Raw genomic sequence first — 16854 nt, 5'->3', positions numbered from 1 at the left:
GAAAGCAGCACTGCCACAACTTGAAATTTAACAAAATAGATATGCAAGAATTCCTAATCCTTGTGGGGGAGGGGAATCACATTTGAAGCTAGAAATTAGTGCTCACCACAGTGGTATTCATACATAACGTGGAATATAGCAGTCTGGTGTGCAACTGTGTTATCTGTAGAGCAAGGCCACAATAGCTCAAGAGCACAGTGGGGAGTTCCAGCTGATGAAGCATCTTGTGCCAACTGACAAACTGTCAAGATTATAAAAAGTAAAGGACCTGTGGGAGAAGCTAAGTGCTACCCACTTATTTAATCCATTTAAAATTATGTAACAATTAGCTCAAGTTGAGACAACGGAACAGCAAATCCCCCAAGGGCCATCCTATAGGAACTTCACAGTTCTAACAACAAAGTCCAATGCAGCTGCAACAATGCTCAGACTTAGATTCCTAGACCGAACCCAAATTCTGGAAGGATATAAAAACCTACTACATATCTTTATATTGACAAGGTGCACAAAGCAAGCTTGGTAGCAAAAAGCAATGGCAATAAATAAAAATTAAAACTAAGTATGGGGCAATAACTGAAGTCTTTTAAAGTGCATCTCATCAACCTAAAGCTTATATAAATACCTCCATTCAATTTAATAGCTTAGTTTTTAAAACCCAAGTATATTTCTAGAAAAGTGCAAATTAAACCAGATATATTGTAAGGCAGAACTCTGCATTCCCAGAGAGATTTTAACAAAGTTATCTTCTTAAATGTCTACCCATTTTCTTCTCCCTTGTAATGATCTGTGTTCCACTGAGGCTCAAAGGATTTAGATTTTCACTCACTGGAATATGATGGTTATCTCTCTTTTTGACCTACACATGTATACTCTGAAAGAAAGCTCTCCAAATATAATTGGCTGCAACAAGAAAGAAGCTAGTGAGATCTATAAGAGTAGGACAAAACTGTGAGATCCATCTGTACACCATGAGGACAAGCCATACTGTCAAGATCATTAGAAAGCAAACAGGCAGATGCACTGGGCATTTTTCCCAACATATGGCCCAAATCCTGTTATTTAGTGTAATAAATTGCACCAGAGTAGGCCCAATGATTTACTGAGGATTTTGCAAGCCAACTCCTCTGTAAATTCTACTGATTTAATGGGCTTATTCTAACTGCAACTTTCTATGCTAAAGTCTTAGTTAGAGCGGGCCCATTTAAATCAACAGAACTTACAAAGGAGTTGATCCATCAAGGCCCTGTTGATCTAGTGTAATTTACTATGCCAACCAACAAGATTTTGGTCTGTAAGTGCAGCAGATGCTTCTCTCCTATTTGTGGCAAAGAAAAAAAAGGCATGAAAACTAAAGGCTAGCAAGGTCATAAAAGATATCCAGCATCCAGCTACCTGCCTGTATGGCAAAAGTGGTGGATAAGTGCCTGGTCCTATTAAAGCCTTGCTTTAGCTATAAACTTATTCCCTTGAGGCCAAAGTAGCTGATCTAAAGAAGCTAAAAAGAGACTGGTGGACAAGGTTTCTGATGGCAGCCTCTCATTTCCATGGTAGTAACTCCTCCACTTTCAGTGTAGACAAGGGTCTAAGCAAAGAGCATGCATTTCTGAGAAAGAGGGACATGATTCTTTAGAATTGGCTCATCCCATGCGGGCATGGACAGATGACATTCCTCTGGGACATGAAGTGAGAGCAGCTTCTCCAATGGATCGTCTCACTGTTGTTTTGGCTGGCATTCTCAGTGTTTTGGGAAAGTATATTTCATATTAATCTTACAGATTTGTGAATTGATGTTATTTGATAAATTAAGAATAAGTTTGGTTATAAGTACTGGTTGGATAGCTCAGTGGTTTAGTTATCCAGCTGCGGAAACAGAAGTTGGGAGTTTGATTCCCCACTGTGCCTCCTGTGAGTAAAGCCAGCCTATATGACCTTGGGCAAGCCACACAGTCTTGGGGCACTCCCAAGAAGAAAGGAATGGTAAATCATTTCTAAGCTTTCTCTACCTGGGTCACCAAAAGGGTCATCATACAGTCATGTGAAAAAGAAACTGTTTTATGTATCAGGACATTAAAATCATCTGGTCTTTAGGCAAGTCTGACAATTAGGTAAATATAACCTCAAATGAACAACAACATATGACATACCATGCCATTATTTATTTTACAAAGGTATAGCCAAAATGAAGGAGCCATGTATGGAAAAAACTAAGTACATACTTACTGCTTCCATAGGAATTAAGAGGCTAAGTAGAAGCTAGGTGTTGCTAACCAAATGCCCTTGAGTAAAAAAAGTTTTAGCAATTTGCTGGTCTGGATAATTCACACAATACCAAGGAGGAAACACATTAGCAGTGGTCACAACTGTCACTGCCCATCAATCTGGGAAGTGTTACAAGGCCATTCCCAAACAATTTAAAGTCCATCATTTTATAGTGAAGAAGATTATTCACAAGTGGGAAACATTCAAGACAGCTGCCAATCTTCCCAGGAGTGGACGCCCAAGCAAATTCACCCCAAGGTTAGACATGCAATGCTCAGAGAAATTGCAAAAAAGAAAAAAAGAAACCACCACACACAAACAAACAAAAAACCAACAGTTACATCTCAGACTCCACAGGCCAGTTAGCATGTTAAATGTTAAAGCTCATGACAGCACAATTAGAAAAAGGCTGAACAAGTATGATTTTTTTGGAAAGGTTGCCAAGAGAAAACCTCTTCTCTGTAAAAAAAAAAACATGGCAGCATGGTTTAGGTTTGCAAAGTTGCATCTGGACAAACCACAAGATTTCTGGAACAATGTCCTTTGGACAGACAAGGCCAAAGTGGAGATGTTTGGCCATAATGCACAGTGCCATGTTTGGCGAAAACCAAACACAGCATATCAGCACAAACACCTCATACCATCAAGCACAGCGGTGGAAGGGTAATGATTTGGGCTTGTTTTGCTGCCACAGGACTTTGGGCATCTTGCAGTCATTGAATTGACTATGAACTCCTCTGTGTATCATAGCATTCTAGAGTCAAATGTGAGGCCATCTGCCCAGCAGGTAAAGCCTGGCCAAAACTGGGTCATGCAACAGGACAATGATCGCAAGCACACCAGCAAATCTACAACAGAACGGCTGAAAAAGAAAAGAAGCAAGGTGTTGCAATGGCTCTGTCAAAGTCCAGACCTCACCCTGATTGGAATGCTGTGGCATGACCTTAACAGAGTTGTGCATAAACAAATGCCCACAAACCTCAGTGAACAGAAGCAACACTGTAAAGAAGAGTGGGCCAACATTCCTCCACAACTATGTGAGAGACTGATGAAGTCATAGAGAAAAATGATTACTGTACTTCAAGTTATTGCTGCTAAAGGTGGTTCTACAAGCTACTGAATCATAAGGTGCACTTAGTTTTTCACACTTGGCTTCTCCATTTTGGCTTTTTGTTAAATAAATCATGACATGTTATTGTTCATCTGAGATTGTATTTACTTAATTTTCAGACTCACCAATGATTTTTATTAAGTCTTGACATTTAAAACCATAGAATTCAAGGTGTACTTTCTTTTTCACATGACTGTACATTGAAGTTGACTTGACAGCACATGATCATTTGGTTATAAGAAAAGGAACAATACATAATGCAATTTCATATAATAAAATATAAATTAATTTTATCAGTCTCCTATTTATTTTATTTATTTAGTTGTTGATGTTTATGTTATACAGTATTTGTTTCAGGTTTGTTTGGGCTGGATAAAGCTTGAAGAACTCACAGCAGCAAAGGCTGAGAGAAGATCATAAGTAAAGGCTGATGTTGCTTGGGACAACAGCTGGAGAAGTCTGCAAATTAAGAGAAGCTAATTACTGAGGCAGCCTTTGAGACAGTACAAAAGTACAACAGTACAACAGCTGGAGTGTTAATGGAATGAAGTGAATCTCAGCCATTGCCGCACCAGAATGAAACCTGGAAAAATCTTGAGAGCAGCATTTTCTGTACTTCGGAGTACAGTATATAGCAATCCTATTGGAAAGAGGACAGTTAATTAAGTCTTCAGAGTCAGCTACTGAGTTAACTGAAATGGAGACTTGCAGAATAATTGAATGAACATTGGTAGAGAGAGGAACTGTCACTTTAAAATAGCCAATTTCTGAAAGCTGTAGTAACGTAAGTATTGTTAATAAGTGACTCCTGAAAAAGAAATAGTGATTTGTTGAAAACAAGTTAATCAGAAAGGGACAAATAACACTTACTTGATATAGGTGCATATTTTGCTACCCCTCCAATTAAAACTAAAAATCAGTCAGAATAAACAGGATGGAAGGTGACTCAGCATTTTACAAACACAAAGTGTGGGTCAAAAGGAGCCATCCTTTCTTGTAAAGACTTGTGTTGAACTGACTTAATTGGGGCTTTTTAATCAAATGAGGACAAAAGCTGACAAATCTGTTCTCTTCAAAATTGAGTTATTCTGAGGCACATGCAGTTCCAGAGATGCTAAGATAGCAAGCACTGAACATTTAGGTATCCAAGGATGAACAAACATGATATTGTTAAAGTAAATTTAAAAAATGAAAATCTTACTGCAAGACACAATAAGAAAAGTACTTTGAAAAAATTAGGGAAAGGTATGTGGGATATCAAATGAGCCCTAAGCATCATGAAACCTACCTTATTGGTAGAAATGTGAAATTATGACACTGTACCATCTATCCAAGGATAGAACTACACAGGAGGAAAAATGAAAAGTGATCCACTGTGGTCACATCCAGGAAGGGGGGTTTCCCCAGGCAAATTACAAATCACAAAGGAGTTAGTAGAGAGTGCAGAGAAAACTGTCAATCTGAATTCATTACCACCTTGTTAAGGTGGCTACAACTGTCCAGATTTGCAGAAGGCATGGCTACTGTAGAGCTACCTTAACAAGCTGGAAACAACAGCTGCCCACCAATTTCCTCCTCTCTCACCTTCCCCCCCCCCTTCCCCCGGTCTCCAGTTCCTCTAGTGTACCAGAGCTGGCACTAAGTCTTTAGAAAAAACTAAACAATTTGGAGAAAAAAGAATATTTGGTGGAGGGGAACTGGCAGTTTTATGCATGCCCCTTTGCTTCCTCTTTCCCCACCCCAAATGAGAAAGTGGGGACACGCACCTTCTAGTTATTCATTGCATTGCCTCAAGCCATCACACCACTTGCGGTGACGCAAATGCATTTGATTCTGAAAAATATATAAGCCCCAGCAAGAGAGGAGAAAATACGTATTGAAGGGTAAAATTTCAGGCTGATTTGCACTGACCTGAAACTCATGTAGTTAATGGAAAATAATGTGACCATCCCAATCCCTGAGTGTTTTCCAAAATTTTTAAACGTAATTGCACCCTGAGATGTACATATCCCAAAGTTACCATGTAGTACAAAGATGGACATTCTGCCTCTATCATGGGCTTCTCCAATCTCTCTCTCTCAAGTTCAAACTGAAAAATACAGTTGTGACAACCATATCTGGGAACACACTGTGCATTTTACAGGTAGACTTGCATAACCATACTTCATAGTAAACCTGGGTTTGTTGCTGTTTAATGACTATTTTTTAGATCAGCTTTTGCTTCGTTTTAAAGTTTTACTGTGTACTCTGGGCATTTGAAAATAGCTTTGTTGTTTTCTGAGACTGCAGATCACTCTGGGGAGGGGTCCTTCTGAATAGAGAGATGATTCATATTTTAGTAATTACCATCTAATAGTTACACTATTCCTCTTTTTCTTTCCAGGCTCAATTTTAAGTCTTTAAAGCCATGAATGATTTGGAAGCAAGTTATACTTCCAAATGAACCTAAGATTAGATTCCGAAACTCTGTTCTTTGTGCAATGCTAACGTAGTCGCACACACAAATTCCAAAGTGTCACTAGTACATCTTCCTATGAAACTAGCCCACCACAACCTCTATTTGAGAGCTCTCCATAGGGTCCTGCTAAAAATGCTTTTACACAGAGCCACTGAATCTACACCCCCACTCCACTCCACTCTCACCAAGGGACAAGACAGGTATAAGAGGAGGAGAAACAACCTAAGCGAGGAAAAGTAAATATTTTTCTTTCTGTTCATTTTCTGCACCTGATTGAAGTACTCAACATTTTTGCTCATTAAAAGAGAAAAAGAAAAAAGAAAAAACAGATGAGATTATTTGGTCCCCAAGTTATAGTGCTTCAACGACACAATCAAGATGGCATTTTCTCCTCAATCATCAAACAGCAGTAGTATATGGCCAGAATCCCATTGCATTTAAAAGCATAAATGGGCAACTGCTCAAATAGAGTGTCCTGTATTCCAGACTTGTCCATCATATACCCAATGATCCCTCCACAAATCACATGACAGCCAAACAGGAAACAGCAGAAATCAGTTGTATGATTGCCCTTACATATTTTTTTCGCAGCAGAATTGTGACAAATACTGTTAAGTACACGCCTGAAAAAAATGAAGTGTAAATGTGGTAGATAAGGCTTTGAGTATGTTTCAAATGTGAATGTGTTGGAAAATGGGGATTAGGTCCAACACCCAGCTGAGTGTACATCATCTGAAAAAAAAACTGTGAATGTTATATGAAATGAATATAAGAACTTAAGAACATAAGAAGAGCCTTGCTGGATCAGGCCAAGAGCCCATCTACTCCAGCTTCCTCTTTCTCACAGTAGCCCCACCAGATGCCTCTGGGAGCACACGAGACAACTAGCTACCTGTCTCCTGATACCCTTCCGCTGCATCTGGCATTTTGAAGTACCTTCCTTTTAAGCCTGGAGATTATACATCCCCATCGTGGCTTGTAACCTGCAATGGACTTTTCCTCCAGAAATCTGTCCAATCCCCTTTTAAAAGCATCTAGGCCAGATGCCATCACCACATCCTATGGCAAGGTGTTCCAAAGACTAACAACACGCTGGGTCAAGAAATATTTTCTTTTGTCTGTTCTCACTCTCCCAACACTCCATTGGAGTGGATGTCCCCTGGTTCTAGTATTGCATGAGAGGGAAAAGAGCTCCCCTCTATCCACTTTACCCATCCCCTGCATAATTTTATACGTCTCAATCGTGTACTCCCTCTGGTGCCTTTTCTCTAAAGAGCCCCCAACGCTGTAGCCTTTCCTCATAAGGGAGGTGTCCCAGCCCAGTCATCATTTTTGTTGCTCTCTTCTGCACCTTTTCCAGATCCACTATGCCTTTTTTGAGGTGTGGTGACCAGAACTGTATGCAATGCTCCAGGAGTGGCCTTACCAGCATTTTGTACAATGGCATTATAATGTTGACTGTTTCATTTTCAATCTCCCTTTTAATGATATTTAATGAATGTGTAATCAGACCATCAAGCAAGTAGAGTCATTGCTCTATTTTCCAAGCCATAAACTTGTTGTTTAATCACTACTGCATTATGGGCATAATTAGAATTTTAAATCAAATACAGAACACCAATGTCTGTATGCATGGCTGAAATGGCCATATCTCATACTTAACTGCAGGCAACTCTAGCCCAACCATGCAAACTGCTTCATAAAGCTATTTTTAGCAACAGCAGAGCAGAACAGTGGAGGGTATATAGTTATGGTAAAGTGATGTTTTTCTATAGGAATACAAATGGATTACACTGTTTCATTTTTGAAGACTTGTCATCTGTGGCAGCACATTAAAAATTATCCTACTGAGTACAGCAATTTCAGTTGGGCCACAGTGACTAGTAAATGAACACTAAAAATGTGTTAATACCCTCAGTCACGTTACTCGTCATATCTTGCATCTGGATTTTAAAAGAACTTAGTTTCCATCCTCAATCCAAGCAATCTGGTCAATGAGGCTTGTTTACAAACATTTTCTTTGGCAATTGTTCCCAAAGATGTACAATTCCTATCCAAGCATTCAGAAAATTACTACCATAAATGCATATCAGGGAGTCCTCTACCCTCAGTTTTTTAAAATATTTGTGACTGTATTTGGAGGGAGACATTCTGAAGAGGAGAGCTTCCTATGCCTGTGGAGGCACTCCAAGCAGTTTTGAACACTGAAAAGACAGTGTTCCTTTCACATTTTATGTATGCTAAGGTCTGAACAGAGGTATTCGGAATCATAACATAAGCTGAGAAATGAAATGTTCTGAAACCTGGGATGCATACATATTTTGAAAACCCTGGAAGAAGCTTTAGTGAGTGTGCCGGTAAGAGTTAATAAAATGGTCTTTGTCGTAATTTAAACTGATAAGGCGTTTTCTACTCCATTCTTCTGAGAATACTGCAGGAAATAAGAGCAATAGGTTTCCCGGATGTCTTAGTTAAAATTGTTTACATCTCCAGGTCTCTCAAGATGCAACTCTTCATCCGCCAGGGAGTTATGAAGACAAATTTTAACAAGCTAGCTCTGCAGAAACAAGTTAAATGACATGATGGGAAAAGGCCAATTAGCTGATAGAAGCGACAGCAGATTCTCAATATGCATTCAATTTACTCATTACACATGGAACTTGGAAAAATATAGATTTCCAAGGACACTGGCTCATAATTTTTTTCCAGTATCTGGTACATATATATAAAGGAAACAGTTTCCAGCACCAACTTCATGCAAGCAATGCATGAGAAATAGGTTCAGCAATATGGTCATAATTGCCAGGAGGAGAGCCAGCGCTAGTTTCCATATCTCAATCAAATTCATTTGCAAAAATGACAGATGCCAAACTATATTTCTAGACTTATTTTTGAGATAATTATTCATTAACATTACATTAGTGTTAATCTCAAAAGGAGAACATTTGACAGTGCCCTCTAGATAAAGATTCAGAAGTCATAAGGGGTTTATTTTATCAGCTAAGCATCTGAAACACTAGATACGGCTCACAACACTCATTTTCCCAAGTATACCTTTATAACTGTGATGTAAGTTGTAACTGCTGGTGGAAATCTGCAAGCCAGAAGCAAGCGCTTTCCAAGGTACCATTTTGGTTTAAGTTAATGTTATCCACATGAAATTGGATTCATGTAACAACTGATGAAAGACTTTCCTAGTCAGAATGGTTGTGATACATCCGCAAATGTTAGATGACTATGATTAGTACCACATTTTACCTAAAAGTATTTTATATATGAGCTACTGAGTTCTATGAATTTGAAGAAGCATCCTATGCATATAGGTAGTTGGAAACAGGATTTTTGCTTTCTGTCAAGTAATCAAGTTTGGATATTTGATCCATTTTCTTTTTTCTGTTTTGAAGTTAAGCATTTGAAATTTTCACTATATCATACAACAATGAATATAGCTCATCTTATTAGAGATTATTTCTCATTACATCTGAGTTATATTCAAGCACAGTCTACCCAGATTTTCTCCACTATTGATGGATTCTTCTGAATGGCTGTTGTGGGTTTTTCAGGCTTTTCGGCCGTGTTCTGAAGGTTGTTCTGAAGGTTTTTCCCTGTCCTCTGAAGATGCCGGCCACAGAGACTAGCGAAACGTTAAGAAGAACAACCTTCAGAACACGGCCAAAGAGCCTGAAAAACCCACAACAACCATTAGATCCCAGCTGTGAAAGCCTTTGCGGATTCTTCTGAATATTTTTTATTTATTCATTTACTTTTTCCAAGTTGCTCAAGATACCTAAGTTACTGTAAAGTTATTTCAGGCATTTCAATAAACAGCTTAAATACAGAATTTTTGCTACAGTTAAGCTGTCCATGAAATGTCACCAACCTCCAGCAAGTCAAGCGGGGTTAAACAAACTCTGGAAGCCTTCTTCCAATATAAGATTTACCTTATTAACCAAGGAGGGTCCTTAAATCGAAAATGTGCTGATCTCAGAGAAAGACAGTTGCCTTTTTTGAACCATATCAGAGAATGTGGTAGAATCAAAGGAAGAATAACTGCCTTTCCAGAAAAACAGAACATTCCAGGCTTCAGAAGGACAAAGCATTTAAAAATGCATTATTCCCTGGTAGTCTGTAACATTGCTAAGCATTCCATGCCATTATTGTTGTTGCTTCACATACAATCATAGAAGCACAAAATAATTGAGTTGGAAGGGGTCTATAAGGCCATCATGTCCAACCCCCTGCTCAACCCAGGAATCCAAGCCAAAGCAGATCTGAGAGATTGTTGTCCAATTTCCTCTTCCCAGAATGGTGACTGATCTCCCAAATGTTTGTCTCACTGGGACACTGAGAAATGATGGCAAGGCTGCAGTGTTTTGCCTTCCATGTGTGTGTGTTGTATGATTTATATATAGATTTTTAAATACGTCCGGTTAACAAAAATGAGTCCTTTTTATTCTCACATAAGAGCAAGTTAATAAATAGTTTAAAAATACCATTCTCTGTGTAAGGAGGCCTGAGGATGTCCAGCTCTGGCAAATATGCTTGCTCATCAAACGGCTCAAAGCCCAGCCTTCTTTTCCAAGAAGAGCAATGCTACATTCAGTTGACAATGGTATCTGCAGGAGGAGACAAGCCACTATCTTTCCTAGGCAGTGTTTTCCCTGAATGTCCGCTTATCTCAGGAATGTGCAGCAGTGTCGACATTTCCCTGTACTTTTCACAGAGCACACTGCAAAATCAAATTGCTTGAGTACAGCCCCGTGTGTTAAACTTAAAACAAAAACAAACAAACAAACAAACAAAAACACCAGCTGATTATTGTTCCTCATGTTCGGTTATGAACCACTGTGCAGCTTTTAGGTAAAAATGCAGAATTAAAATTAAGAATATGTGAAACAGACCTCTAAATTCCCCCATGTAAAAATAAGCTCCCGAAAAGTCCCCAAAGACAATAAATTCTTTTGCTTATATTAGCAAATGTGGAAAATTTATTCTACAGGAACCAGTAGTTAAATGAATGAAAACCATTATTTACTTTCCTTGTTTCAAGGTAAGACTTGAATAAATATAAGTTTGACTTTCATTTAAAAAAAAAACCACTAAAAAAAACAACCCCGCACGAGCATGCCAAAACAGCAGACAAGCTGCGATCTCAGCAGGAATCAAATAATTGCTACACTGGGATTACAAAACAATTTTACTGTTTTTACATCATGAGCCAGAGGGCTTCCAATCACGCTGAATCTTACCTGAATCATTACTCTCTGAATTAAGTCTAGCAGCAAAACAAGAAAAATATTTTTTCCAGAGTGCCTGCCAAAACCTTCAGTAACAGAAGACCAAAGCCTTCAAATCTGACACTAGAAAGAAGTCTGGCATGATTTTAGCTATCCAAGCATGGCTTATCAGTTCTATCTGTAACAATGAAGTCAGCCATTTTCAATGGGGGAATAAGATAGATTCAAGGGTGAGAGACTGAGAGAAGAGCCTCCTGGAAGACCTAAAAAAGCAGGTGGAGTTGGGTGACATCAGCACACTGGTGGTACCAGACCACAACATTCTCAACAGCCTCTTTCAGGTTTTTCATATATATGTGAAATAGTATGGAGAATTATGGAAACCTGAGACATTCTACAGGTCAAAGTGCTGAACAGGAGCCCACCACCACCACCACTACCATTCACAAAGTGAGGCCACACAAAGGAAAATCCCAGAAACTGACTCCTTTTTCATCAGTTCACCACCTCTCACCCAAACACAAAGCAATTGTCAGAGTTTGAATGGCAGTGACCAAAAGAGAGCATCTTGTAAACCAGCGTTCCCAATCCCCAGCCTGTGGCCCGGTGCCGGTCTGGGGTGTGGGCCAGGCCGGGCCGCCAAGAGGCCACCTGCCCTCTCACACACTCATCATTGCGCTGCCTGTTTGCGCCTGTGCAGGCACTCCAGCATGCCTGCATGAGCGCTGCACTGCCATTTGCACATGTGCACGGGGGTGCAGGCCCGCATGAGTTATTGCTGCCATTTGTGCATGTGCATGGGCACTTACGCACATACGCAAATGGCAGTGCACGCTCATGCGTGCTTCTGCATGTCCATGTGCATGAGCAAATGGTGGTGCGCTGCCTGTACGGGTGCCCGTGCAAGACAGCGAGCTCACTTGTTCATGCATGTGCGCAAGGTGCCCCGCCTTCCCCAGCTGGTCCACGGACCGTAAAAGGTTGGGGAACACTGCTGTAGACCATCTTGACTGCTGCCATTGGTGTGGACAACATTCAAGTTGCCCTTTCTTACATAAAGCTTGGCATCCTCTTTTCCTGTTGGCAAATCAGACATGATATTGTGCAGCAATACTGAGCCATTTCCTGGCTTTTTGAATCATGGGTACAGAAGCACACTATCCCACATTCATAATCCGGACATTTTTTGAAGAACTGAATTTCCCACTTTTTAAAATGAGAGTTTAAATATATGCATGCTACCCACCAATTCAGTCAGAAATTTCCCTCATATAGAATTACCAGTGGTAGAGGATTGAAGAAGATGAGCACATGATCTGCACTATGATTCCTGGAGAAGACAGAAGTGAGACCTGTTTGGATGTGCCTATAATCTCTGTGTGCCAAAATATTTTGAAGGGCTGTTTTGGACTTAATGGAATGCTGAAGCAAAGATGTGACTAGATAAAACACATACAATGAAGAAACATACGCTTGCTATAACATCTTCTTTATACTAATGTTGCCATGCCTGTTCCATCAAATGCAGACTGGAAAGCTGTGTTCCAATTTCATATCCCTATATTGTTTGGAAAAGTGCAGTGGAACAGAAGGAAAAGTGAAAGATCTAACATGAGCCAGGTTGAAACAGTAAAAGGAAGCCACACCTGTTATTTTCCAAGATCTGAGCAGAACTTAATGGAAAAGACAATATTGCTAGCAAGGGGAAGGAACAACAGGAAGAGAGAAGAACCTACCATGAGATGCTGTTGGTTTGCAAGATCTCACCAGAGTGCTTAATGATTGGATATTCTGTGAGCCAGCTACTTATACAGAGTGAGCAAGGTGGTGGTGGGGGAGGTGAGTTTAACTCCCTTCTGTCTCCCTAACCTTCCCCCCAATGTTTTTCCCCTCCTGCTGCAGCTATCCTTTGCTGCTGCTCTCTCCTTACTTGCAAATAAGCTGGGTAAAATTTGCTTTGAGATCATCACCAGTCACATAGTAAAAACACAGTAGTTCATTTATTTAGTTAATTCTTTAAAATAATTTAAACCCATCTGTCTCCTTTAAAAAGATCCAAGGTGGCTTGCAACAATTAAAAGACAGCATTTCAGATTATGAACAATGAGTGTCTAATACTAAACGGATCAATGAATACAGTACCAAAAAACATAAACAGACTGCTTGCAGAAGGACAGGAAAGATGGGGCCAGTTTAGCCCCCTGTGGGAGAGAGTTCCAGAATCTGGAGGAGGCAGTAGAGGGACCGGCAGGGTAGCAAACCTGGAGACATGGTTCTGTATTCAATTGCTAACCCTACTTAGTTAGAGCCACCAAATCAGTTTTTGAATTGGTTCAGCCAAACCTTATAAAAAATACTAAACTGGAATCAACTTGAAGTGACCCTAACAAGGCTTTCAGGGTAACAAAAATTTCTAAGTGGTTTTACTAGTTCCATGCCCCCAGTGAGTTTCCATGGCAGAACTGTGATTCGAACTCAGGCCTCTGCCCACTACATCACACTGGGTATCCAAAGAGGATATATTTCTGAGTAAATGCCAAACATTAACTATGACGGAGGGGTCATTCTGGGAGTTTTAGGTCAAAGAAGTAATTTTCTCTAAGCTCTGTCCACAACACCCTATAATACAAGACTCTCCTTCACCATACCACATCTTTCTTTCATGCTGAAGGCCATGGCAGGGTTAAAAATGATAGACACCTGCTCTGTGGGCTGACTGGAGACACATCCTGATCAACCAGAATGCTATGCTATTCCTTCGGAATTCCTTCGGAATTCTCAGAAGTTATATTTCCGCATTGGAGTAAAGCAGTGGGTTTTTAAAAAATCACAACTCAAAGGTTCTTTGCCTAAATGTCCCCAAATTTAGCACAGAACAAGAACAGACTCTCTGATACATTCGTGCCAAATTTGGTGCTGATTCAAAGTCCAGTTTCCTAGCTACAATTTTTTGTTTGGGGCACTCTTTTTTTAATTTGCCTTATGAAATGTTGAATACTGCTAAGACACAATAAATTGATGCCCTGCTGGGCAGCAACAACACATAAGCCTCTACTAAGAATAAGCCAGTGTCTTCACATGCCCATCTGGCACCCAAACATGATCAACAGAAGGAAAAAGGGAGGGAGTGGGTTTCATGCACCTTTGCACAAGTGAAAACTATCTAGGTTCAATACTCAAAACACACTTAGAAACCGTGAACAAAAAGATAATTAATAGTCATCTCTTATCCCAATATGTGCAATTTGTTCTTGGAAGTATAACCGAAAAAAGTCAGCAGTTGAGTGTTTTATAGCAGAGGTTCCCCAACCCCCGGTCCACGGCCCAGTGCTGATCCGTGACCTGAGCCGGACTAGGCCACAGAGACAGACCTCACCCACCCACCCCTGCACGCACTCCCCCCGCACAGCCCATTTGCACCTGTGCGCACACGCCTGCGCCCACATGAGCACTCCCCCACCCTTTCGCACATGCACATGAGTGCCCCCTGAGTGCCATATCACCCTTTGCACATACACACAAGCATGCCTGCATGAGTGCTGCGCCACCCTTTGCGTATGCACACAAGCATGTGGGCACACACACGGGCGCCTCCCACTCCTTTGCTCATGCGCACGAGCAAGCAAGTGCCCGAGAGACAGTACACATTCCTTCGCGCATGCACATGAGTGCAGAGGGGTACCCTTGCCTTCCCCAGCTGGTCCATGGGCTAAAAAGGTTGAGGACCATAGTTTCTGATGAAGAACATTAATTCTTTAGTTGTAGGTAAGATGATAAAATATTAATTCTTCAGTTATGGGTAGAGGTGGACACGAATCATGATTTGGCAGTTTGACGTGGTTTCCCACAGGTGTCCCATGGGTGTCAAATCTTCCCTTTCCATGTCCTCCAAGCGATCACCCACTCACCAGCCGCAGTGTGCTTCCCTGCTCTGCCTCCTCCAGGTGGTCACCCACTCAGAGGGAGGGAGGGAGGAAGGATGGAATAGAATTCAAGCCTTCATGTTCTAAACTGAAATAACACCAACAATACAGTAGTTTACTTACCTTTAAATTTTGATCTAATGTTTGCCAGTTCTTTGTTTATTCTTTTTATCTCAGCTTCTTTGCTCTTACCTGAAAGCAGAGAAAGAATCTGGTTCAGAGTGCAGCATTTTAAATAAGTTCTCTTCCCCAACCCAACCCAAAAAACCATATGCACTGAACGAATCTTAAACTAAAATCCCAAAGAAATTTCACAAAGCAAGAAATATATTCTTTGGTACATAAACATTTTAGTTCTCACCCAACAAGTACCTAAAAACCCAAACATCTAGAGGCAAATATGAAGGAGATGAAGCATGGCAGCATGAGCCAAATTTGACAGAATACCATTATCAGTACTTAATGAACTGCCTGAACTGCCAAAGTATAGCTTTCATTTTAAAACTACAATGAGCATTTGCAATGTCTCATACACATATGTGGCAGTGAGAACTGTTCATAAACTGCACTTAGCTGTTGCTTCCTAGTGGAGTTTCTTACCTTTAAAATTCTATATGATTAGTACTTAGGATACCTGATGTAATGCCCATCATCCACAGCAAGGCACCCAGGGGTTTTACGGTTATTGTTTTTTTTTTTTCAGTTTCACTTCATTTCTGAACTCCCTCCCCAGGGAGGTCCACTATGCGCAAGCATCAATTTGTTATCCTTGGCTTTTAAAAAGTATTTTGTTCTTAATTTATTTACTTCATCATATTTGTATAAGCTACCTTGGAGTGATTCTGAAGGGCAATACATAAATCATTCCAACATACAAAGTAAATTATATGCTCAAACTTTAAACTGTACAGGAGTTGGTGCAATGTATCAGTTCAATGAACTGCAAATCTTTCATCTGTGTACTGGAAATAAGAGAGACTTCTCTTCTCGGTTGTTGGAAGAACGACCTAAATTGTATGTGAAGCTAATGGAGCACACAAGAACAATAAAGCACAATTATTACCCGTTATTCTTTAATACAGAGGTGGGTAGTTTCCACAGGCTCAAAGGCTGCACATAGCTACTCCTAGACCTTGGAATAGCGGCGGAACTCATTCCCACACTTGCCAACTCCAAAAATACTTTTCTTTCAAAAAAATAATCAAAATAATCAAAAAGCCCCTTGTGCCCTCTAATGACCAATGTTTTAAATTTACAAAATTATGGTGGTGGCGCTACAGGACGAAGATGCCAAATTTGCTTCCCACAATCCTTAAAAGTTCAAGGGACTTTTGAACTTTAATTTCTGGGCTGTGTGATGACTCAGGGACCCCCGTAGTGCTGGTAAACCACATGTAGTCAGTGAGGTACACTTGGCTCATCCTTCAGAAGGGTGGATTTGTTTTGTTTTTTTAAATTAAATCAGATTTTTTTTCACAATCTAATTTTTAAAAAAATATATATTTAAATAATCATTTAAATTGTGATTAAAAGCTTTAAAACAAGATTTTTTTTCACCCTGTCTTTTGGGTAACATAAACTTCCCAAAATAACTGCTGACACAAGCATGTCATTTAAAAGCAAAAGGCTGGATATACTGGTAACTCTGAAAGAAGAAACACACTCACTTTGCAAGCATATCACAGTCCCTCTATCCACTTCATCCCCTGCAGCATTCTCACAAAGCTGTTCCTGAAAGTCAATCCTTGCTCCCTGGAAACACGACTGCAAATTGAATTTCAAAGAACTAAATGTTCCACCTTGTTTCAGTATGAACATGTTCTGCTAATGCAATGTCACCACTGCAGAGAATGCAAAAACCTCTCT

The 16854-nt window shown here is 40.1% G+C and overlaps 1 protein-coding gene across 8 annotated transcripts in view; it reads right to left on the bottom strand.

Annotated features, from left to right (window-relative positions):
• The window catches only part of AP2A2 (adaptor related protein complex 2 subunit alpha 2), a 76119-nt gene that overhangs the window by 48715 nt on the left and 10550 nt on the right, over positions 1-16854 (bottom strand). For all 8 annotated transcript variants that reach the window (XM_020784158.3, XM_020784160.3, XM_020784159.3 and 5 more), the window contains exon 2: positions 15112-15180. In XM_020784158.3, coding sequence (XP_020639817.1) covers positions 15112-15180 — 69 coding nt within the window. The remainder of the gene's footprint in view (positions 1-15111; positions 15181-16854) is intronic.

This window comes from Pogona vitticeps, chromosome 1, assembly GCF_051106095.1.
Source record: "Pogona vitticeps strain Pit_001003342236 chromosome 1, PviZW2.1, whole genome shotgun sequence".
In the NCBI taxonomy this organism is placed as follows: Eukaryota; Metazoa; Chordata; class Lepidosauria; order Squamata; family Agamidae; genus Pogona; species Pogona vitticeps.
Note: the sequence above shows the minus strand (reverse complement) of the source record. Positions and strands in the feature narration are given on the sequence as shown.